The sequence below is a fragment of the Andrographis paniculata genome, unplaced genomic scaffold, assembly GCF_009805555.1.
Source record: "Andrographis paniculata isolate CXL003 unplaced genomic scaffold, ASM980555v1 Contig21END, whole genome shotgun sequence".
Taxonomy (NCBI): Eukaryota; Viridiplantae; Streptophyta; class Magnoliopsida; order Lamiales; family Acanthaceae; genus Andrographis; species Andrographis paniculata.
Window position 1 is genome coordinate 1,719,012 of NW_026137502.1, and position 23,766 is coordinate 1,742,777.

Sequence of the window (23,766 nt, forward strand, 5' to 3'; positions counted from 1 at the left end):
GAGAATCATGCTAAAATGTGGACTATTGTTGGAAATTTATCATAATTCTGATGTATATGTGAATTTAATTTTATATATTTAATATAAAATGACAAGATAAATGAATACGGAGATGAATTAATTGAAAAATAAAATTTTATATACATTATATACAATTTTTGTATTAATTGATATATATAATATATATATATAGGCTCGAGAGATGGAATAGATAGGGCCCCACAAGTTTCGAATTCGCCACTGGGGAATTCACACGAAAGGGAACGAATACACGACTTTTCACACACAAAAAAAAAAAAACCTAATTCAGAAAGACATCTGCAAATTCTAATATCTGCACAGGGTTTGTCTCTAGGATTTAAAACAAAAAAATACCTATAAGAATTAAAAGGCACATTTTCAATTTCAATGGATGCTTCTGTATTATAAGCAGAGTACAAACACAACACAAAAATATATATATATATATATAACACAATAAGAGAAAATAGAATTCTCAAATTTCACATATTTTTTTTACAAATAAAATATTTATTTTTTGGAATGCAGAAATCATTATGCAACAAAATATATTTACATTCCCAATATTCCCAAATTTTCAGCCAAGCTATCAAATCATTATCATTGCACTCTAGTCCCTATCTTTAACAAAATTTTCATTGGGTTTAATATTCAAATAATGTATAATAGAATATTTTGTGAGAATTTTGTACAAAAGAAAAACATATTTAATTTTTTTATTACATATTTTTAAAAAAATACCAACCCAACTTGATCGAGTCATCTAAAGTTTTCGAGCCCAATCCTCACCGATACATCCAATACAAGTCGACTATGACCTGATTTTAAAATTTTATATAAAACTTGTATTTGTTTGTGAAGTTTAAATTTCTATTTTAATATTTATTATTTTTTTCTTCATCCATTGGATATATTAATTTAAATCAAATAATAATTTAAATCAATTATTTATTATTTACAACTCCAAAAATTACATAAAATAAATAATAGCAATTAATAGAAAATTGAGTACTCTCTTAGTCCCTCATGTACCTTTTATTTTGATGGTAATAGACTTGGATTTTAATCCAAGTCTCCCTTTTATTAATTATAAAATATATTAAATAATTTTTAATATTTTATCAAATAGATATAAAAAAATATTTTTATAAAAATTAAAAATATTTTAATATTTATATATAATTATTTTTGTTATAATAAAAAATAAAATAGATAAACTAATAAAATAATTCATCGAGTTGGAAGGGGATATAATATTTAAATGAAAGATAATATAAAAAAATGAAAAATGAAAATATAATTTGATTAAAAATTATGTCAGCTCAATGGAAACGTCGTCGTACTGTCATGTTGACTTTTGTCGGTGTATTTCAACGCAAAAAAAGCTCGTAGGGGATATTTCGTAATCTTCTGTTCCGTTTCCTCAGAACAACAAATATACGTATCGGTAAGTACACAAATCTTGCTATTTATAGTTTTAGTGATTCTTCGCTGCTGTTTGCTTTAACATATATCCACAACAGCGCTGCTCAGGGTTTTTCTGGGTTTTTTTTTTTTACTTTTCCCGCAATTGTGATGTGAAAGTTCTATACAGTTGTTCCAAATCAACAGGTTTCAGTTAATTTGATTCAATTATTCGTTGAAAAAGATGAGACAGAGACCTAAAGGACCTTCTTCAAGGTCAAAGTTATCCTCTTCTTCAAATTCGAAATTGTCAAGTGATGGTGGCGCCGGTGAAAGTAGTGGCAGCCGATTCAATAATGGCCTGGCGGGTAAGAACGTGGCCCTGAAGGCTAGGAGGTCGGCTTATGTGATACTTGCACTGTTTGTGCTGATCATATACGGTTCTTGGGGTGTGTATTATTATCAGTTTGAGAATCTACCTGCACCGCTGACTCTTGATCAGGTGGGTAAGAGGGGCTTTTCTGAGTATGAGGCTATGAAGCATGTTCTAAATTTGACCCAATTGGGGCCCCATCCAGTTGGTTCTGAAGCTCTGGACAAAGCTTTGGAGGTAGGTAATTTATGATAATCTGATTAATGGCTTTTCAATGATATGCATGTATTGTTTGAGTTTCGATGCTAGAGAGTTATGTTACACGGGCATTCATTTAGTTTGTAGCTACTCAGGTTGGTTCTGATGCTCTGGACAAAGCTTTGGAGGTGGTTAATTTTTGGTAATCTGATTAATGGCTTTTCGATGATATGCATGTGTTGATTTTGTTTGGATTTCGATGCTAGAGAGTTATGTTACATGAACATTCATTTAGTTTGTAGCTACTTAGGCTCTTTTACTCACCTAAGGGCAAGCTTGCAAGTATTAAGATGAAATATGGTTCAGCTGTACTTACTGATAAATTTATGTTGCTCTAGTTCTGTTTGCTCTCATGTATGGACTAGACATTCCCTTGAATAAGAACCTGATTAAATTATTGATTGAAAAGTTGCTTTGTGATGTCTGTTTGTTATCGCTTCTTTATTCCTGCAGTATGTGGCTGATGCGTCAGAGTACATAAAGAAAACGTCTCATTGGGATGTTAATGTGGAGGTGGACTTGTTCCATGCACATTCTGGTGCTAACAATCTGGCCGGTGGCCTTTTTAAAGGGAAAAGTCTTGTTTATTCAGATTTAAATCATGTAGTCTTGAGAATCGCTCCCAAACATGTTCCTGAAGCTGTGGAAAATGCAATTCTTGTTTCCTCTCACATTGACACTGTTTTTTCCGGGTATGTTTTCTTTCTGTTTTACTATTCTGTTACTGCAACTCAATATCATGAATGATTTTATTTTGCATTTTCTCATTTAGATTCTTAGCCTGATCGTTCACTCAGCCTTGGAAGAATTATAGTAACTTATCAAGGTCACTATAGAGATATTCTTTTTGGGATAGCCTGGGAACTATCTATTCTTGTAACTAGTTATTTTTCTTGTGTTTGATGATCATAAATTTGTTCTTGCAATGTGTCTGTTATGATAACATCACATAATCATAATCTAACTAGCATTGAAATAATTCATACTACTATTTCTAAATTTCAATGTGTTGCTTCATTACTATATGTTGTTCCATAGTTGTCAAACTCAGACAGCAGTAAATGGTGGTCAATGCCTAAATTGCTATAGTAAGATAGAGGATAACAGGATGACTCCTATTTAAAAACTTAAAATATACATATAAAAATCACTATATATGCACCATCACATTCAAAATATGTATGGAAAAATGCTATAAATTAATTTCATAAATATCATTCCAACTAATATGTTAAGTTTTACACTAAACAAAATAACATGTTAAAATAGAGGTCATAGATAGTTATATACGAAAACACAATTGGATCATTACTACTTTGATGAATAGATAAATAAAGTTGATCAAATTCAAAAACAATTTTCTTCCTCATTTTCACTCTCCTCATTGCATTCTTGATAGATATAAGCCACATCAACCCGATTTCCCCCGCTGCAAAAAGCTGCTACTGCCATGAGTGCAGAAATGCACCGCAATGGAGGGGGGTGGGGGTGGACAATCGCTCTGCTCCGTGCGGCGCAATGTGCACTATTGCTACTTGTGCTTAAAATGCATCTTATGAATTAAGTGAACATTACAGGTTATTATATCATGTAGGAATGAAGGGCCATAAATTCTCACTCATTATCTAAATTCTGGAGTGTAGTTGTGGTGTTCATTTTGCATTCTATCTCCATTTGTTTTCTTTAAACCAAATTTAACATTGAGCTTATACCTAACATGATTTTCAACACATCATATTGGAAAGTTGTGGAGAGATATTTTTGATTTGTTTATCTTATTTTTTGTGGTAAATGATAAACTTTACATGGTAAAGTTCTATTATTTATTACTGTCAATATATCTAGTTCCAATATTTTTGTATTGTGTAGTAACATTGGTAGATTTTGCATGATATAGTAGGCTTGATTGCTTGATTGCAACATTAACTCCCATTATACATGGCTTAGTCATGCCACAGTTCCTCTTAGAATTGAAGAAAGTTGGATCAGTTCATGTAGGAACTAAGTCAGAATCGGAATCACAACCATCAAATTGTGTACGACATTCCGCTTTTCTATCTTAAAAACTGGAACTGGAATTGGTTGTTCAGTACTTCAGTCTGATTCAAGGCGATATATGCCTAATTTCTTTATATATATAATGCATATTAATTCAGTATATAACAATTCCATGAAATTTTCTTTCCTGAGTATGTTATTTAAAAATAAATTAATTATAAACCTGAGAACTGTAAAGCAATTTTCATTAAGCTTGTAAAGAACTAGGAACTGATAGCTATATTTGGATAAAAAAAGAAAAAGAAAAAGGAAACACCGTTTGCTTAAGGTTCTGTCCTGGCTCCACAGAAATGAGGCATTATAATTGTTGGTTGTTAGATATATTATGTATAGAGGCATTTTTGTATTTATAATAACTAAGAGCTTTTTAGGTATTTTGAGAAATAGGTGTATATTATGTAGGGCTGTTGTATAATGTAAATAAGATTGAATATGATTATACAGAACTAACTTCTTCATTGGTTCAGAACTGTGTCCATGGAGGTTGATCATACCTAGACAAATCTACTTTTGACACTTAATTTGCATAAAGGCATTTGAAAGGTGGAGTGGTCGACAATCTCTAGTTTTACATGTGAACTTTCTCAAAACTTTGGCTCTTAATCACATATCGAAGTTTCTGTATGGCATAGGATAATTTAGTTGCTACTAAAATAGGAGAAACAAATGAACTAAAATTTCACCTTCATATGAAGGTTGTCTTGTTTGTTAAGCAAAATGGCTATCTCTATTCTCCCATTTGAGGCAATAACTAATGATCATTAGAAAGAAGCTAGGCAGTTACATATTAAAGCTTTACATTTCCCTTAGTTGCATGGATCCCCAATGTTAGTGTTGACTAATTCTGCTCTACTCTCTGCGATAAGTGGATGGGTCAAAGTAAAAAATATGAACTGTTTCTTTATGGTATTTCTAGAGAAGGAGCTGGTGATTGTAGTTCATGTGTGTCTGTTATGCTGGAACTCGCTCGAGGAGTTTCTCAATGGGCTCATGGATTCAAGAATGCCATTATATTTTTATTTAATACTGGAGAGGAAGAAGGTTTGAATGGAGCTCACAGCTTTATTTCTCAGGTTTGTGATTGGTGGCCTCTTTATGTCGTAGTTTTATATAAATGTAAATCTATATATATGATAGTTTGCTCTATCTATTATAAAAATTCCAAATTTATTGGAACTTAAAAGGAATATTATGTAGATTATTTTAATTATTCTTTTAGTATTGCAGCATCCTTGGTCTGACTCTATACGAATTGCTATTGATCTGGAAGCCATGGGCATTGGAGGCAAATCTAGTATTTTTCAGGTCTGATCTCGTGTTTGATTGCAATCATCTTTATGATCACTGTTTTTACATGTCTAACTTCGTTCAGAATTTTTACTTTCATGCATATGCACAACAAAAATGTATGTATTACATATACGGTAAATTATAAGAATTTCCAATGAAGTTGGCAGGGTCATTTATGCTATAAAAAGCGGGAAATAATGCTTTTCAGTTCAAATGAAATTACCAAATATACATCGTGATGATATATAGGTTTTCTTCATTATTTGTTTCAAATATTTTCATTTATAAGGTGGTGGTTACACAATTTCTCCTTTTCCTCCCTTCTCTTGTATGGAAGGAGCTCCATTTGGGCTTTTTCTATTCAGCACTGATTTCAGCTTTGTAGATCAGGTTATTAGATATATTAATCTTTTGATTGCATCCGACAGGCTGGTCCTGATCCTTGGGCTATTGAAAAGTTTGCTTTGGTAGCAAAATATCCATCTGCTCAAATAATTTCTCAGGTATTTTGATTCTTTCATTTCTGTATATAACCTTAACTGCTGTTTGTCAGAATATTCTTGATATTATTATTATCTATGATTAGGGGACTATCCAATCTAAGATCATTATCATCTTTATATTTAGATTGGTTTAGATGTGATTTCTCATACCAGGTGTACCCCAAGAATTATAAATACTATGTTGAGGAGGCTTGCATCAATCAATCAAGCTTTTTTTCTCATTTAATGTAATATCAGAGCATACCTGCTAGAAACCTAACCTTCCTAATTTTGTAACAACCACAGCATTCAAAATCATTGCTGAAACCCTAGCCTTTGATTCAGCCCTCTTCCACTCCAGTATTAGATATAAATTCTCTCAATGCAATGTGCCCCAAGCATTATAAATCCGATGCTTAGGAGGCTTGAATCAATCAATCATAACTATATTCTTAATTTACACTGCTACTCCTCAGTTTTGGGACTTAAACTCTACATGTTTATGCTTAGGATATCTTCACTTCTGGAGCTATAAAATCTGCAACTGATTTTCAAGTGTACAAGGAGCTTGCGGGACTCTCAGGGCTTGACTTTGCATTTGCTGATAACACTGCGGTGTACCACACCAAGGTAACATTGTTAGAGTATGTGGTACTGATGTTTTTTATATTAGGTCTTTTCAATGTCAATGCACTTATTTGATATGAAGAAAATTTGGTAGTTTGTTTGATGGACAATGAGCTTACCAATGTAATTACATGTTTCCTTGTAGAATGACAAGTTAAGTCTTTTGAAGCCTGGTTCTCTCCAACATCTTGGAGAAAACATGCTTGCTTTCTTGTTTCATTCTGCCACATCCCCCAGCCTTCCTAAAGGAAATGATATGGAATCAAATATCAAGTCCAACCAGGACACGGCCATATATTTTGATATTTTGGTATTTAACAAGCTTCTTTCAACTATTTTCAATTTTGTACTTTCTTTATTTATACAGTTTCTCATCTTGTTTTCTATGTTTCTTAAATCATTTACTGATCTTATGCTCATTCCAATCTCAGGGAACTTATAAAGTCACATTTCGTCAACAAATAGCCAATATGCTTTACAATTCTGTAATACTGCAATCTCTTTTGATATGGATTACATCAGTGGTGATGGGTGGTTTTTCAGCAGCTTTATCACTGGCCTTATCTTGTTTCAGTATTGTACTTATGTGGATATGCTCCGTTAGTTTTGCCTCTGTTGTGGCTCTTGTCATACCCCTTGTAACTTATTCACCAGTGCCATACATCTCTAGCCCATGGTTGGTAGCTGGTCTTTTTGGTGCACCTGCTCTTCTGGGGGCATTTCTTGGTCAACATGTGGGTTATCGTTTGCTTGTATTATATTTATCCCGTACATCTGGTGGAAGGAGGGGTCTACCTGCTAACTTACAAGCCAATGTGGCTAAATTAGATGCTGAACGATGGCTCTATAAATCAGGTTTACTACAATGGCTTGTTCTGCTGGTGGTTGGAAATTATTACAAGATTGGTTCTACTTATTTAGCTCTTGCGTGGTTAATGTCACCAGCTTTTGCATGTAAGTTATATTCACTGCCTGAAACAAGATCCACTAATAGACTATACAAAATAGATTAACTGGTGCTGTAAGGAAATCAGAGGAAATGTTTGATGAATTAGTAACCAGTATTTGATTAAGGAAGTGAAAGAATAAACCCTGTAAATCCCATACTGACTCATAATAACTAAACATACCCTTATGTACCAAAGATTTCTAACATTTTTTATTTATTTACTTTTATTTGCCCAATCTAACTTTATCTTGTCGATGGCCAGATGGTCTGCTTGAAGCAACACTGTCACCTGTAAGATTGCCTAGGCCACTCAAAATAGCAACACTGCTAATCGGCTTGTTTGTTCCCTTTCTACTGACATCTGGATTGGTTATTAGATTGACAGCTACTATAATTGGAACTAGTGTGCGCTTTGTGAGGTACTGCCACGTTCATGCATTGCCTTCATCTTTTCTATTTTTTTCTTCTCAGATCATATGACATATGGATTAGTGTTCTAAACTGCAGTTATAAAGTTGTATTCTTAGGATCCATGACAAATACCTAAAAATTGATGAATGGGCACAATTAACTTTAAAGCTTCCAAGGCACCTTCGTGCATGATACATCTGCACTTACTAATATTATTTTTGTTTAATACAATTTAGTATATTGTATAAAGTGAAGATAATAAAAACCAAGAAATTGATGTGGTTAGATTTTTTGTTTACATCTGTGGAGAAAAGCAAGGGCTTGCAAACTTTTTTATTTCCCCTTGATTTAGGATTAAAATGATTTCCTACTTATACAAGTGCATGCTGAGATACTGAATGGTGAAAATCAAGCCCATGTTAAAACTTGTAAAGGTAAACATTAAATAGAAAAAGAAAAATAATACTCCTTCCGTCCCACTTCTTATGTCCACGTTTCTATTTTTGTTCGTCCCACTTATTTTGTCACTTTTCTTTTTTGGAAAAGAATAATACACTTTAATCTTATTTTAAAAAATTTAATTTATAATTTTTTTAATTTTAATTATACTAATCAATTATCTTAATCTTAATCTATAATTATTTTATTATACGATAATTATTTTCACTAATACATTTTTAATTATTTACTAATTATACCCCTCCTAAATTCTAGTGTCTACGGTAAACCGGACAAAATATCAGGACGGAGGGAGTAATAAATTAAGTAAATCAGTTACACTGTTTTGTTTTTGTTTTCCCTTAATAATATTGAAGGTTTTGGTTTTCACCATTTCCTTGTCAAGTTAGCATGAAATACTAATAATGCTTAAGTTAAACAGTCTTGGATGCCTTTCAGTATGTTATTGATTATCCATGGCGAGAAGAAATGGTTAGATAGATCCATTATGAACTGTAAGCTGGAATAACTGCAACCACTGTGATAACACATAACCAGAATAATGCCGGAAGTAAGCTTTGCTATATGAAGAAGAGCATGAAGCATTGAAGCATGATTAACATAAGGTTTGGTGCATTAAAACCTGAGAAAATGAAGACAGGAAATCGAGAATATAGTTGGCTGAACTTATTGGCCTACATTAATTGAAAAGTTCCAAAAGTAGATGCAAAAAATGCCTAACTAAAGAAATGGATGTTCCTAAAAGGAGATGGAAAATGGAAGTAATCTCTCGAGTTTAAATTATGTTGGATCAATTGTATAGTGGGGATGAAATAAGAATATGATATTGCCTTGTGAGTGTAGCTAAAAACCAATTGTTATTCTTGTGAATAGGATCCTATTTAGATCTTTACTGTAGAAAAGAAGCCATGTTGAAACCTCCGGTGTTACTTTTCTCTTAAAGAGAATTAATTATCCGTTAATGGGTTATAAAAATCTACATCGCTTGCCTACCAGCACGGTTGATTATTGACTGTGGCAGGTAGTTATGTGTGATATTGAATAACTGCATTTCTGTTGGGGGCAGGCTTTCTGCATCAGTAATGTATATGAACACATGTCCCTCTTAATTGCACATATTTTAGATTCAAGGCAATGTAGATCACACCATGATTTTCTTACCAAATTCTCCTTCAATGGAAGCATTTATGTTTTTTTTCTCCTACAACTTATGAGTTAGTAAACTGGATTATGTTTGCAGGAATCCTGGTACCACTCCTGAATGGTTGCAAAACGTAATAGTTGCTATGTTCATTGCTGCTGCTGTGTGTTTAACACTGGTGTATCTGCTGTCATATATTCACTTATCAGGTTTGCTCAAAATATTTCAGTTTTTCCCCATGTTTCTTGTTTTTGTTTTGCTGCTGCTGTGCTGCACCAATTTGATGAAGCTAAAATTCACTTTTTGAGGTGTTATGGTGTCAGAATATTTTGTCTTGATACCACTAAAATAGTTATGTTTGACCCAGGGCACGGCTTAGGAGCCCTGCTTGTGTGGAATATTATGTTGCATATTATGTTGACAAAAAACAGATAACATCTGGTGAGGCATACAAGGAAGCTGCCTGAGTTCCTAGGTAAAAGGTGCAGTGTGTGCAGCTTTTGAAGTGATGCAATATAAACCTTACAGCCATTGCAACATTTTTTCATTTTTTTTTCAAAATTTCAATTCCATTCATCCATATTTGGGATAGAGAGGCAAGGTGAAAAGGTCTGGGCTTAGTTTCAGTCTTGTTTTTAGTTGACTGCTACTGAGCATAGCGGCATTGGATGGAAGCTACAAAGGGCAGGTGACAGGTCTTTTGAGCAGTGGTGCTATGGGTAATGGTTTTTGTTGTCTGTCGGTGCCTGTGATGTGCAGCTTAGGCATATGAGGATCTCTAGCCTCTCTCTCTCTCTCTCTCTCTCTCTCTTTTAATATTTTAACAATTCAATTATCTTTTTTGTCTGAATGTAATGGTTTTGGTTTTGTGCAACTGTGCTTTGGTGGTTCTGCAGCTTAGGCATATCGGAATCTCTAGCGTTACTCTTGTTTCAAACTATTTTTATATTCAATCATTATCTTTTGCCTCAAATGTGATTCTTATTGCTTCATTTAAACCTAACATGCGTGCTCTCTATATTATGTCTTTATAATGACGAAGATGATTATGTCTTTTCAAACAAGCAGAGTTTAGAAACTGATCATATTTTTGTTTATCTTAAAAGTTTCTTCTTGATTGATTTGGATGAAATACTTAAATTATATACCCTATTTGGTTGTTTATACAATTGGTCTGCTGTAGTTTGATACGGGTGTGATGTTATAGAGCATTTGTGCTGTCCTATGCCATTTAGAAATGTCCTGGTGTTTTTGTTTTAGTATCCTATAAAACCTGTTGTGTTCTTTCCTTAGGTGCAAAAGTACCAGTTATCATCACTACAGGGATTCTGTTTGCACTTTCTCTTGCTGTAGTCTGGAGTGGGGTTGTTCCACCATTTACAGAAGATACTGCAAGGGCTGTAAATGTAAGTAACCTGTTCCTAGTATTTTACGTTCTTATCTATTATTTACTTGTACGACTGAAAATCTACCTAAAACTGCTATTAATATAGTTAAATATGAATAAAAAATACTCTTACTTTGTTGCATCTGCCATAAATTTTTAGAAATTGCTTAAAGATGATATCTCATATTTCCATATGTGAAAAGAAGTATAAATACAAACTTTTCTCATGACCGGGGAGCATTGCACTTATGATGGTTTCCTATGTTCCAAAAGGACCAAAATGTTTACAACTGGATGTCCTTAAAAAGAAGCAACTTATTTTTCCATGCCAATTTGAACAGCACGGCACAGCACAGCCTTTTTCTCCCTGCATATTCTCCAGTGGGAATACTGAATTTCATGAGATTAAGATTTATAAGAAATAGAGTAATTGCTAAGTTATTATCCTAAATGTTCCATCTTTGGATTTTAATTTATAGTTCCAGTAAACTGCTAAGTTATTTTGCCGGTAGGAATAGTATGCTGAGAAACTTATCTCCAAATGTTCATTGCTGAGTTTCTTGTCCAGAGGCCAATTCCCAATTCTCATTTAGAGTTCCAGTTTCCCTTTAACCACGTCAATGTCTGTGTTATGGTCCTTCCACCATAGCCCAAGTAACCATTAGGTGATGCTATCTTGATGAGTAGAGTTTAAAGGAACATAGGATATTTCTAACAATTCTTATGGTTCACAGGCTGTGCATGTTGTGGATGCCACTGGGATGCATGACCTCAGTGGTGGAAAGCATGAACCTACCTCATACATATCTTTGTTCTCAACTACTCCTGGAATCTTGGAGAAGGAAACCAATATTATTGGCGAAGAATTTGTATGTGGAAGGGATCGATATTTAGATTTTGTTACTTTTTATGTGAACTACAGTTGTTGGACAGATAAGAGTGCTGAAACTGGCTGGAAAAAATCGGACATTCCAATAATTCATGTGGAGAAGGATACAAAGGGAGAGATGCGAGAAACTCAAGTACTAATTGACACTAGAGTTTCTACTCGCTGGTCCCTTGGAATCAATATGAAGGAGATTGAAGATTTCCAGATGGAAGGTATGTCTACATTCTTCCTCCACCGTGCACATGCATTATGTTTCTTCATTTTTTTTATTTCCATACACTATGACAAGTTTTAATTGGATTTAAGACCTTATCATGTTCTATCTTATTGTAATAGTGTATTTTCTCATTACCAAAAAGATAATTACATTATCACAGTATGTGGCAAGTGTCTTACAGCAGGTGTACAATAGTTCTTCCATTGAGTTTTCAACAACCACTTACTCATTCTATTACCCGTAAAACTTCACATACTTTTTCAGTAGACTTTGCTACCATAAATGATTTATTACATGACCAAGTGACAAGCATACCTTCAAGCTATGTGTTCTACGCTTTTCTCTGATCCTTTAAATCAAAGTAGTCAGCGATCATGTGGGCTCCACATCTGAGATGCTCGGTATCATGATTAGGCCTTCTCTTAATCTATTTATGTTTCTTATTAGTATTTTAAGAGAATCCTAATTTATGAATAGATCTAGAATTAAATAATAATTTTACCGAGGATCCCTATGGAAAACAAACAAAACTCAAACTGTGATCTCATCTCATTGTGGCTCACAAGTTTCTCCAACAAAGAGAATTAATTTTTAAAGTGTAGTTGGTATGCAAGTTATCCATGATTAACAGCAATGAATATAGAATCCTAGTGGATTATAGACGAGCTAATTGTGAGAATATCTCATTTTAGCTAGCACTTATCTGCATATGCTTTGGTAAAACCCTTCAGAATCGGACACATTTTGCGTGGACATACTTAAGCAATATACAAACAAACAATCAACCAATAAGCCTTTTCCCTATATTCCTTTTGTTCAAATTGAAATTATAATGTTGTTAGAAATTAGTTATGGTTTATGAAATCCACCCTTTTGAGGAGTATCCAATAGTTAATAGTAAATTAGTACATGATTTATAAAAAAAAACAGTTGATTATTAAAATTACTAACAACACAACCTGTGTCGAAAGCATGAGCTTTTTTTTTTTTTTTTTTTCTTCCTATCTGTTTGGCGCAAGTGTAATTTTGAAATTTTGTTGTGAATATTTAAAACTTTAGTTGTGTATGAACTTCTCCTTGGAGAATATAGGTTTTCGCATGGGCTGTTTGTAATATCATTGCAAGCATTTTTAACTTAAATCCTAAATCTTACATTTCTCGTGGCATTTATGCAATGAGGAGGAAACACTTTTGCATCAAGTGGATTAAGTCGTATACTTTCAATGGTACAATAATAAATGCTTATTTCGCTTACAAGTTGTGAATCTGTGGTTGGTTTTGCTTATTTTCTTATGGTACATAAAACTGAATTGCAGTTTGAATTGCTAATACTTGTTTTGGTCCACAGATGCTGATGGATCAGAGGAATTGATTCCACAGGGTGAAAAGAGCAGTGTCGATGGATGGCATACCATTCAGTTTGCAGGTGGTAAGAAATCGCCGACCAAGTTTAAATTCTCCCTGTTCTGGTTCAAAAACAGTACCCAGACAACACCAAACAATCTTCTTCTGAGACTTAGAACGGATGTCGACAGAATAACACCTCCCATGAGAAGTGTTCTTGAGAAGCTCCCTGCATGGTGTTCCCTCTTCGGAAAGTCCACATCTCCCTACACATTAACATTTTTGATGAGTTTACCGATCTCTATCTAAGCCTACCAAGTTCGACCTTATTCTTGTGGAAGCGCTCGTTGAATAAAAAATAGTTGTGTTATTATTTATCTGCGATGATTCAATGTTTTTTGGGATAGTTGTGTTATTATTTATCTGCAATGATTCAATGTTTTTTGGGACAGGCAGTACGAACATAGTTATTTATGATGCGAAGAAATTGCGTCTTGACGAAATTTTTGACATGAAATTTAACAGATGAGATGCTTTACATGTAGTCCATGGGAGTTTATAATAAATTAGCATAGCTATTCATTTTATTTTATTAGCATCTAAACTGCATAATCTATCACTGCAATTTCTACATTTTATCATCAACACAACACAACTAGTTTTTGGTCCTTTTATCATTTTCAATTATCATTTTATCATCAACACAACACAATTTCTAATGATCCTATTTACTTTTTGGGCAGTAGGCGAAAAAGGTAAATATGAAGTTTAGAACCGGACAGAGATAGTATTATTTTTCTTATAAAACACATCATATCAAAGTACTATTTATAAAAAAAATTTAAATCTAACATTTCATTTCAAATTAATTTCAAATTATAAATAAACAATATATTGTTAAAGCTATTAGGCTTGGCTCATCAAGCTAGAAATAGAAATAAATACATATTAGACTGGACTTGTTTACACCCCTAAACACAACTCTAAAACAAATATGTTCTGAGGTAAGGAGTAAGAAAATATGGAACCAATTCATTACCTTAGAAAATCCCCACAAGGATGAATCAACTGCAAAAATAATTTCACATGAAATATGGAAATGAAATGAATTGACCAAAAAAAAACACATAATTTAAGATGTTCTGAGGTAAGTAGTAAGAGAATATGGAACTAATTCATTACCTTAGAAAATCCCTACAAGGAAGAATCAACTGCAAAAAAAATTTCACATGAAATATGGAAATGAAATGAATTGACCAGAAAAAAAAACAACACATAGTGTAAGAAGCTCTTGACCTCTGTTTCAACACTTACTCCTAACCCCTAAAACTATCTTTTATCACTAATCTTCCTACACTCTATTCTTTCCTCTGAATCTTCTCTCTCCGCTACCTTAATTAATACTCCGGTGAATCGCTCCTACCGCCGCCGGACAACCTTAGGATGAAGAAATCGAATAGCCTGCAAGAATATAATAAGATAGTACGTCGACGCCACACACACATATATATATATATAGTGAGCGAGACTATTCATTTGAGACCAATTCGGGCTTTTCCGTGATGTTTCTCATTTCGAGAACTTTCTTGTGGGAGTTTGAGTGGACGGAGGGGACAAAAGTCGGACTTGCGGCCGGTCGGTACTCAGGAAAGAGTCGTCCGGATTTGTAGCGAACTCCACAAGCATTGCAAAGTGTTTTCGGGCCCATAGGACCAGCTCTCCATTGGGGAGTCTTTGTTATCTCACAATGCAGACATTTGCGCACAGGAGGAGGCGGGTTCTGAAGATCCTCCTCTTCCGAGCTCACCTTCATTTTCTCTATATTCATCGTTCCAACTCCCGGTGTGCTCCCAATCTTCTTCTTCTTCTTTTTCTTCTTGTTCTTCAGACACGATGACTCACCAAAATTCTCGGAGATCTCAGAGGACGATGTAAGAATCTGCAGAGAATCTATGAATGGCTGAATCAGTGGCCTTGGGTTAAAAGTCGTCGGGCGGGGTCGCTTGCTCCGAGCTCGCTGGGGCCCGCGATGAGCTGCGGCGATCTTTTCCGCCGAGCAAGAGCTGCTGGTGCTGCTGCTTTCTAGGACAGAGACGGGGCTCGAGGTTTGGAATTGGCTATGTAAAGGCTCGATGTTGGTGCTCGAAATGTCCTGTCCGATGGTCAGCCCTCCGCCGGAGTATGAGTCCTCCACAAACGTCGAAAGCCACTCCAGCTCGGCGACATCCTCGTACTATGCAAGAGAAGAAAAAACAAACATACGACAGAAATCAGGCCATTGTCATAACGTGAAAAGAAAGAGATTTGAATCAATCCACCGAATGGAATAGTATATTTTTAACTGTACAATAGTGCGATATTGTCTGTGCCAAAATCTACTTTTGACTTTCCCAAAAGACTTCGTACTACGTAATTTTTCTGATGTGAAATCTGAGTTTTGTTCTGTTTCTTTTATTTGCCCAAAAAGACTCGTACAACGTAATTTTTCAGACGTAAAACTTGAGTATGTTCTGTTTCTTTTATTTGCCTAAAAAGACTCGTACTAAGTAATTTTTCAGACGTGAAACTTGAGTTTGTTCTGTTTCTTTTATTTGCCAAAAAAGACTCGTACTAAGTAATTTTTCAGACGTGAAACTTTGAGTTCTTTTTTTTTATTTGCCCAAAAAGATTCGTACTTATTGAATATATTTCACATTGGAAAAATGTGAGATCTCCCCTTGGCTTATAAGGGTGAAAGATCACTCCACCTATCACCAATTGGTTTTAGGTTGAAAGTCTGGATCCCTTCTTAACAGTATTACGTAGAGTTAGATATTATCTTATAATTAATGATATTTTTCATTAATTTTTTTCGATGTACAATTTAAATTTGTTTTTTCTAATATGTCAAAAATCATATATAGCTTTTATCATCAAAGGAACTCGCTACCTGACCATCGACTTAAGCTGACCATCGACTTAAGGTAGGAGGACTTTGGGATTTTCGCAACCATCCATTAACTAACTCTTTCTAATTTGACTATCATACCAATTTGTTGTAAATTGGATTAACTTTTGCTAGTATAAATTTGCTTTTGAATTTCACCAAAAAATTTGGTACTATTATGTAGAGTTAAATATTATTTTACAACCAATAATATTTTTCTTTTATTTTTCGGACATGCAACTAAGCTTGGTTCTTTGTTTTTTCTCAAAATTTTATAAGATTTTAAAATTATTTTAGTAAAGTAAAGTATGCTAAATGGATATTAATAGTGTTATCTCTAGTTATAAATATTACTGGCTAAATATTAATAATGTATTATTTGTAGTATTGTCAAAATTTTAAATTATTTTAACCAAAAAAAATATTGAATGAATGTTAATTATATATATTTTTAAGTAAATATTAATGATGTGTTGTGTGTGTATATATATATATATAACATAAGGCTGTCTAAATAAAAACTTAATTATGTTACCAAAAGTGTTAAATGAATGTTAATTCTGTCGGCTATATGTATTTATATATAGTATTTACTAAATATTAATCTGCTTTGTTCATTTGTATTGACGTACTTTTATGGTTTTTTTTGGAATATTTTGAAGAACATATTATCATCTTTTGAAAATATAGCTTTTAATCCTTTCAAAATTATTTATATGTAGGTCATTCGGCTATGTATGACATTGAACTTAGCTTTTCAAAATCTGTTCTTTCCATTATTTAATATTATATATATATATATATATTATTTATAGTAAAGCTACAACTTTGTCTTGAATTAAATTGTCTATTTAACCTTAAATAAACATGGTACCTGTTTCGAAATAAACTTGTGCAGCTTAAATAAAGTTTAAAAAGTCCAGATTTCTTTCCGTCCAAATACTACCTATCTAATATAATAAATATTTTTCTAATTTACAATATATTGTCATTATTTTCGTATTACACAATAATAATAAAGGCAATTTTGTTTTTTCACTGCAATCCAATATAATACTAATATTAAAAAATCCACGTACAAAAAGCAAACATTAATTGAAACAGAGGGAGTATAACTTTTAGCACAATAGCCCAAAAACAAAAAACAAAAAGAACTTGAAATTCAAAAAACATTCCCAACAACATGGGGATTGAATGGACCACCTAACCAACAAGTTGAGTATTGTAATTGCCGTCATTTAGGTTGTGTTTTTTTGAGAGTTTTAACCTCATTTTTATTATTCAAAATTCTTTTTTTCTTTCAAAAAATATCAAATCAAATAATTATTGTAAACATATATTTACATCACATCGATCAAACAACTATTCAAATTCAACTTTTTACGATTCAAAAAATCCAAACCAAGAAACCCAAGCCCACAAACAAACACACCTAAGTATTATCCTATTTATCATTACCAAATCCTTTTCCTTAGGAGCTGAAGAATTTTCAGAATTCCAAGAATGACAAACCATTTCTTAAAACTCAAAACTAAACAAATAAGGATGAATTATGTGTTTATGAATGATATTGTTGACATATTTTAGATATTTAATTTTTAGATTTAGTTGATTTATATTTAGAATTTGATCTTATCCATACATTAGATTACTTATATTTGAATCTATCGGGTCGATTTTATATTGCCTGTGTACAGGCTACTTATTTATTTTGATCATTAATAAGACAAATCTCATTATTTCTAACAGATATAAATTAGCAACTGACCGGGACTGAGAATTCGAGGTCATTGTCATGGGAGATGAGAAGAGGTTCCTCATTAGTACTCCACTGCAGGGTGGGGATATCATCATCTTTGTGGCTCTCATCGGAGTTTGCTAAATGGCCATTACAGTCGAGAGGGAATTCGATGATGAAGTCGTCAATTTGATCGTATAACTGATCACTCTCATCCATCAAATTCTGGACACAATTACAATTACAACAGAAAATGAATGAAAAAAAAACAACTAAAAATAAAAGAGGAAAGAACATACAAAAGTTGATCAATTATACATGGTGTTGCTGGACAGCTGCTCAAAGGAATATTACTAGTAGTATTTATTAGGTAAAACAATTTATGGGGTGGGGTGGGGTGGGGTGGATTCTTGATTTGTTCCCAAGAATTTGTGCAAAAGAATGCAGCAAGCAAGTGGACGAGCTGAGTAGTACTTGAGTTGTGTCCGAACAAGACATCAAAATAGAGAGAACAAAGCATAATATACAATCGACTATATATATATATATATATATACATACCCCTCCCTTTCTTCTCAATCTTCTCAAACCCTTCAGCACTCTTAAATTAATTCTTCCTGAAATGACAGTCAAAGAAAAAAAAAAAGGGTAAATTGTGCATTCTGAGACAAATTAAGACAATGAATAAATGACTGAATGATTTGGTAAAAACACAAGGAAATTAAATGACAGTGAGAGAAGAAAGAGTGGCCAAGTAACCTGCGATTTATTTTTGCTTCAGAAAATCAAATCAAAAGAAGAAGAAGAAAGAGAATACAGAAAGAAAGAAAATTGGGGAATGAGTGAGTGAGTGAGAATGAAGTAAGAATGCAGAGAGAGAGCTAAAAAAGAAGTATGGTATCGGTAGGTGAAGGAGGGAGCGTGGGTGGGTGGGTGGGTGTGGTTTCATTGCAAGCTGTCTTAATTCCGACACTCTTTATTTTCAAGCCTGCGTTTTCTTCTTCTAACCTTTTTCTTTGGTTTAGATTTTGGTTCTATTCCTTTCTCAACTCTATATTATTAAAAGAAGGTTAAATTGTACAAAAATTTATATGTGATTTCGTGAAATTGTGCCAAATTCTTTGCGTCAAATTTTTTTGTGATTTTATAAATTCTGCGTCTAACTTCTCGGTGTTAAGAAACGGTATTTGACCTAAATTAGAACGAGGTTAGACGCAGAGTTTATGAATCCGAGTTTGACGCAGTTTTAGAAGTACGAAAATTTGGTCGCAATTTCGTGAAATCACATGTGAATTTTGTACAATTTAACTTTAAAAAGTATAAAATTAAATTTATAATTTTTATATTATATTAAAAATTAATTTTTTATTTAAAATATCGAATCAAATTATATATATTATACCAAATAAATATTCGAATTAAAAAAATTTAGATTTCATAAATTTCTAATTCAATTCTAAAATCCACAAACAAATGCACATCCTTTACAAAAGTTTGTTTGTTGGATTAAGAATTTCATATTAAAAAAATTGAGAATGCTAACATTAAAATAATTATTTGATATTATATAAATACTTAATAATAAGATATTTTTAGAGTAAAATTAATTTTAATACTCCTTCAATCTCAATTAAATATAGGGAATGTAGATATAGTATAATGGCCAAGCCTTCAACCCTTAATTTTTAGGTCGCCATTTTTATTCATGGTGTGGGTTTCCACAACCTCGGATTTGTATCAATTTCTTTTTTTTTTTTTTTTTTTTTTTTGTTTCGCTAAAATATATTTATTTTTTATTATAGTAAAAATAATTTTTATATATAAGTAATTTATATATAAATATTAAAATACCTATAATTTTTACAAACCTATTAATATTCTTTGTACTTGTAAAAATAAAAATATCAAAATTATTTTACATAATTTATTTACTAATGAAATACTACTCTCTTCGTCTCATAACAAAGTATCCATTTTTTTATTTTAATCCGTCCTATTCATTTCATTTTTTAGTAACTCTACTATGTACCTAACATTACAAATACTCTTACAACTTACAATATATTACACAAATGTCATTACCTTTATATCACACATACTAATAAGGTTATTTTAGTCATTTCTACTTTATTCCTGCTATATCCCAATATAATACTAATATTTTTAAAACTACGGCAAAAGTTTGATGTTATTTTACATATTTTCACTAATTTAAAATTGTGTGTGAAATATTTTATTGTAGGGTTTGGATTATTAAATCAGCACACATGTTGATTAATGCAAAAAAATAATTATATATTAATATATTTTATAAATTATATAATTAATATAATTATATATAATAAATTTTATCTAAGAAATCAGCATCCCATCTATTCACAAAAATCAATAATTTAATATAAAATAATGTATTTTATATTATTAATATACAATTTTCGTTTCTAATATAAAAACTATATCTATTCAAAAACGGAACAAACCCAATATTAAAATAATATTTATAATATTATCTAATTTTTATTGCTATGTTTAGTTCCAATCCTTAATACGCGGTTCATTAATTTTTTTTTTTAAAAAAATAATTCTTATTAACTAACTAACTCAAAGTTTAAGATGGAAATTAAATTATTAAAATGTTTAATAAATTTAGGGTGTGTTTGTTTGGGGGCTTGCATTTTGAGTTGGAATTTGAATAGTAAAAATTTTGAATTTAAATAGTTGTACGATGTGATATAAATAGGTGTTGATGTGATGTTTTGAATATAAAATTTTTTTTAGTATAATATAAAAAAATGAAAAATAGATGTTTAATTTGATGTTTATTTTTGGAAAAAAAATGAGATGAATAGTAAATTTAAAATCCAATCCTCAAAACAAACAAACGAGGAACTCAAGTTTAACAAATGGCATGGATTTGCTTGGTTTTAGTTTGAAATTGAATTTTTAATTTAAATTTTTGTTTGATTGATATTTTAATAATAATAATAATAATAACAATAATAATAATAATAATAATATATTTTTGTTAATTTAAAATGATAATCAAATATATTTCACTTTATTTCTCTTTAGAATATTAGTGCAAATTAAAATTCAATTTGTACACATCTCAAATTTGAACCAAAAAAACTAGTTCATCATATATATAACACATAATTTTTTATTATTTAATTTATATTTAATACTAATTTGGTATTAAGGATATATCATCAATTTTCATAAAATAGTACATCCAACAAAATACATATAAACAAACCATAGCCACTTTTTAAACTATTTGAACCATTCATTGGTCAATTAGTATGTATTATTGGATAAATTTGTATAGACTATATATATATATATATAATTTACATTAAAAAAATATACAAAAATCTTTTTTTTTTTAATATTAATTTTTGTGTTATGTTGTGTTGTGTTATTATTATTATTTTAAATCAAAATTTTTATTATTTATCCCAATAAACATATATTGTTTTTCATAAAATATCATTTAAATTAAAATTTAAAATACTAACCCACCTATTTTAAAAGTTATAAGATTCTCGTTGCTATTTATTGAGAATTTCGAAAATGTTTTTAAAATATTTAACTATTATTTTTTAAATATCTATAAGAAAAAAAAATTAAAAAAAAATTGCATTTTATTGGCAACGATGTGTCTAAAAACAATAAAAATGTGCAAACAAAAAATTCTTTTATTTGACCGCCTAAGGATTATATGGGCACTATTTATTTTGATATTCTAAATTTTACTTACTATATAATTTTTATTTAGTGTAAAATTATATTATTTTTATATAAAATATTATACTTAATAATTATATTAAAAAATAAAATATAAATGAAAAAATAAACATAACTTAGACACATCAATTGAAATTTCGATACAACCTAAAGCTATCATGATTTAGAAAATGTTTGAAAATTAGCTTATTCACTATAGCCTATTATGGTTATTATAATAATTCACTCTCTTTATCTCACTTTATTATTTGTCCGATTTTTTCTATAAATATAAAAATACAAATAATAATAATATAATTAGTCATTTAAAATTTATATTAATATAATATAAATAATTATATATTCAAATTAAAATAACTAATTAATTTAATTAAAATTTAAAAAAAATAGATTATAAAATTTAAAATATATAATTATTTATTTCTTTTAAAAAACAAATTATGTAAGACACGTGAAAATAAAAAAAATATTCCATCCATCTATTAAAAAATTGCCATAAACAAAGTTACAATTTTCATTGTAATACTTATATAACATAATAATAATAATATAAATATTTTTGTCTTTTTTATTACAACTCAATATAATATTAATATTAAAAAAACTAGGTACACAGAATAAATGATAATCTTTCTAAAGAACTTGGGGAATATAAAAAAATTATATGAAATTAAATAAGTATTTTTTTTATAATAATAAAATATAAAAATAATTTGTAGGCCTGAATTGGGGAACAATTATAAATTTATATTTATATATATATATATATTTAGATAGATATTATAGATATGTATAATTAGAGGGATATAAGAGAGACTACTGAATCAATGATTCTGTGTCGGTAAACCACTGTCGGTGACAAATGATTATTATTATTATTATTATTTTAAAAGAAGCATTATATCGAAGACGGATTCACTTTTGACTTTATAATTCTATCTAAATTAAATTTTTTATTTACTTTTAAAATATAATACTTTCTCCGTCCCAAATATCATGTCCACGTTATCGTTTCTGTCCGTCTCATATACCATGTCACTTTCCTTTTCTGAAAAATGATTATACACTTTAATCTCATTTTAAATTTTTTAATTTTATTTTTTTTAATTTTAATTAAATTTATCTTAATCTTAATTTATAATTATTTATATTATAAAATAATTATTTTCTTTAATACATTCTTAAATCTACTAATTACATCTCTCCCAAAATACTGTGTCTACGATGTAACAGTCACGATATATGAGACGGAGGGAGTAATTTATTTGCGAGCATTCAAAACTTGTTTTAAGTCTGGATTTTAAATTTTAAAAATTTAAATTTAAATTTAAATAAATATGAATTTGTTTGCTTTGTAAAAATCTTGTAATATATATATTTTTAAAACATATATTCTCCCACCTATCTGGTGTAAGGTTGCAGTTTACTTTTTATACGTAAATTTTTTTAATATTAGTATTATAATAGGTTGTAGTGAAAAGACGAAAATACCCCTATTAGTATTGTATAATATAAAAGTAATGATATTTGCGTAATATAGTATAAGTTTGAAGGATATTTATTATATTAGTTAGGTAGTACAATTATTAAATTAGGAAATGTTAACCTTATTTTGAGACAGACAAAAATAAAAAATGACTAACCTTTCAATGAGATGGAGAAAATATTATTTTTATATTAAAATACCCCTATTAGTATTGTAACCTTTTAAATAAAAACACAAAACAAACAATTTTATACGATGTAATATTAATAAATATTGATACCATATTTTAAATGAAAAAATTTAATTTCTAAGTATAATAGAAAAAATAAAAATAAAAATAAGAATAAAAATTTAATTTTAAATTTTTAAAAAATAAAAAAAAATTAATAAATAATAAAAATTTAAATAAAATCTCTCAACCAAATACATTTGTATAAAGTCATTTTTAAGATTTAACTCACTGCTATTTTAGGTTGCTTCTGAAAAGTATGATGTTTTTATTAGTAGTTATTACAAACCGGAAACAATTTATTTAAAATATTTATTATTATTATTTTTA

The 23,766-nt window shown here is 30.5% G+C and overlaps 2 protein-coding genes across 4 annotated transcripts; one reads left to right on the forward strand and one right to left on the reverse strand.

Annotated features, from left to right (window-relative positions):
• Window positions 1-1,507: 1,507 nt before the first annotated feature.
• On the forward strand, window positions 1,508-13,854 carry LOC127244774 (uncharacterized). Of its 2 annotated transcripts, none has more exons than XM_051265264.1 (13): window positions 1,508-2,035; window positions 2,510-2,748; window positions 5,031-5,187; window positions 5,342-5,419; window positions 5,833-5,907; window positions 6,397-6,516; window positions 6,659-6,823; window positions 6,945-7,467; window positions 7,725-7,881; window positions 9,573-9,682; window positions 10,767-10,879; window positions 11,595-11,961; window positions 13,315-13,854. In XM_051265264.1, exons 1-13 carry the CDS (start codon window positions 1,670-1,672, stop codon window positions 13,617-13,619), a joined length of 2,775 nt encoding a protein of 924 aa, XP_051121221.1. In that variant the 5' UTR covers window positions 1,508-1,669; the 3' UTR covers window positions 13,620-13,854. The 2 variants fall into 2 exon arrangements, with proteins under 2 accessions (XP_051121221.1, XP_051121220.1); XM_051265263.1 differs by lacking the exon at window positions 1,508-2,035 and adding an exon at window positions 2,159-2,184.
• On the reverse strand, window positions 13,386-18,885 carry LOC127244775 (GATA transcription factor 8-like). 2 transcript variants are annotated; one of them, XR_007837329.1, is made up of 5 exons: window positions 18,734-18,885; window positions 18,536-18,591; window positions 18,005-18,199; window positions 14,493-15,543; window positions 13,386-14,378 (listed from the first exon to the last, which is right to left on the reverse strand). XR_007837329.1 is itself a non-coding variant. In XM_051265265.1 (4 exons), exons 3-4 carry the CDS (start codon window positions 18,191-18,193, stop codon window positions 14,839-14,841), a joined length of 894 nt encoding a protein of 297 aa, XP_051121222.1. In that variant the 5' UTR covers window positions 18,194-18,199; window positions 18,536-18,591; window positions 18,734-18,885; the 3' UTR covers window positions 14,463-14,838. The 2 variants fall into 2 exon arrangements, 1 of the variants encoding a protein (XP_051121222.1); XM_051265265.1 differs by lacking the exon at window positions 13,386-14,378 and having other exon boundaries at window positions 14,463-15,543.
• Between the last annotated feature and the right edge of the window lie 4,881 nt (window positions 18,886-23,766).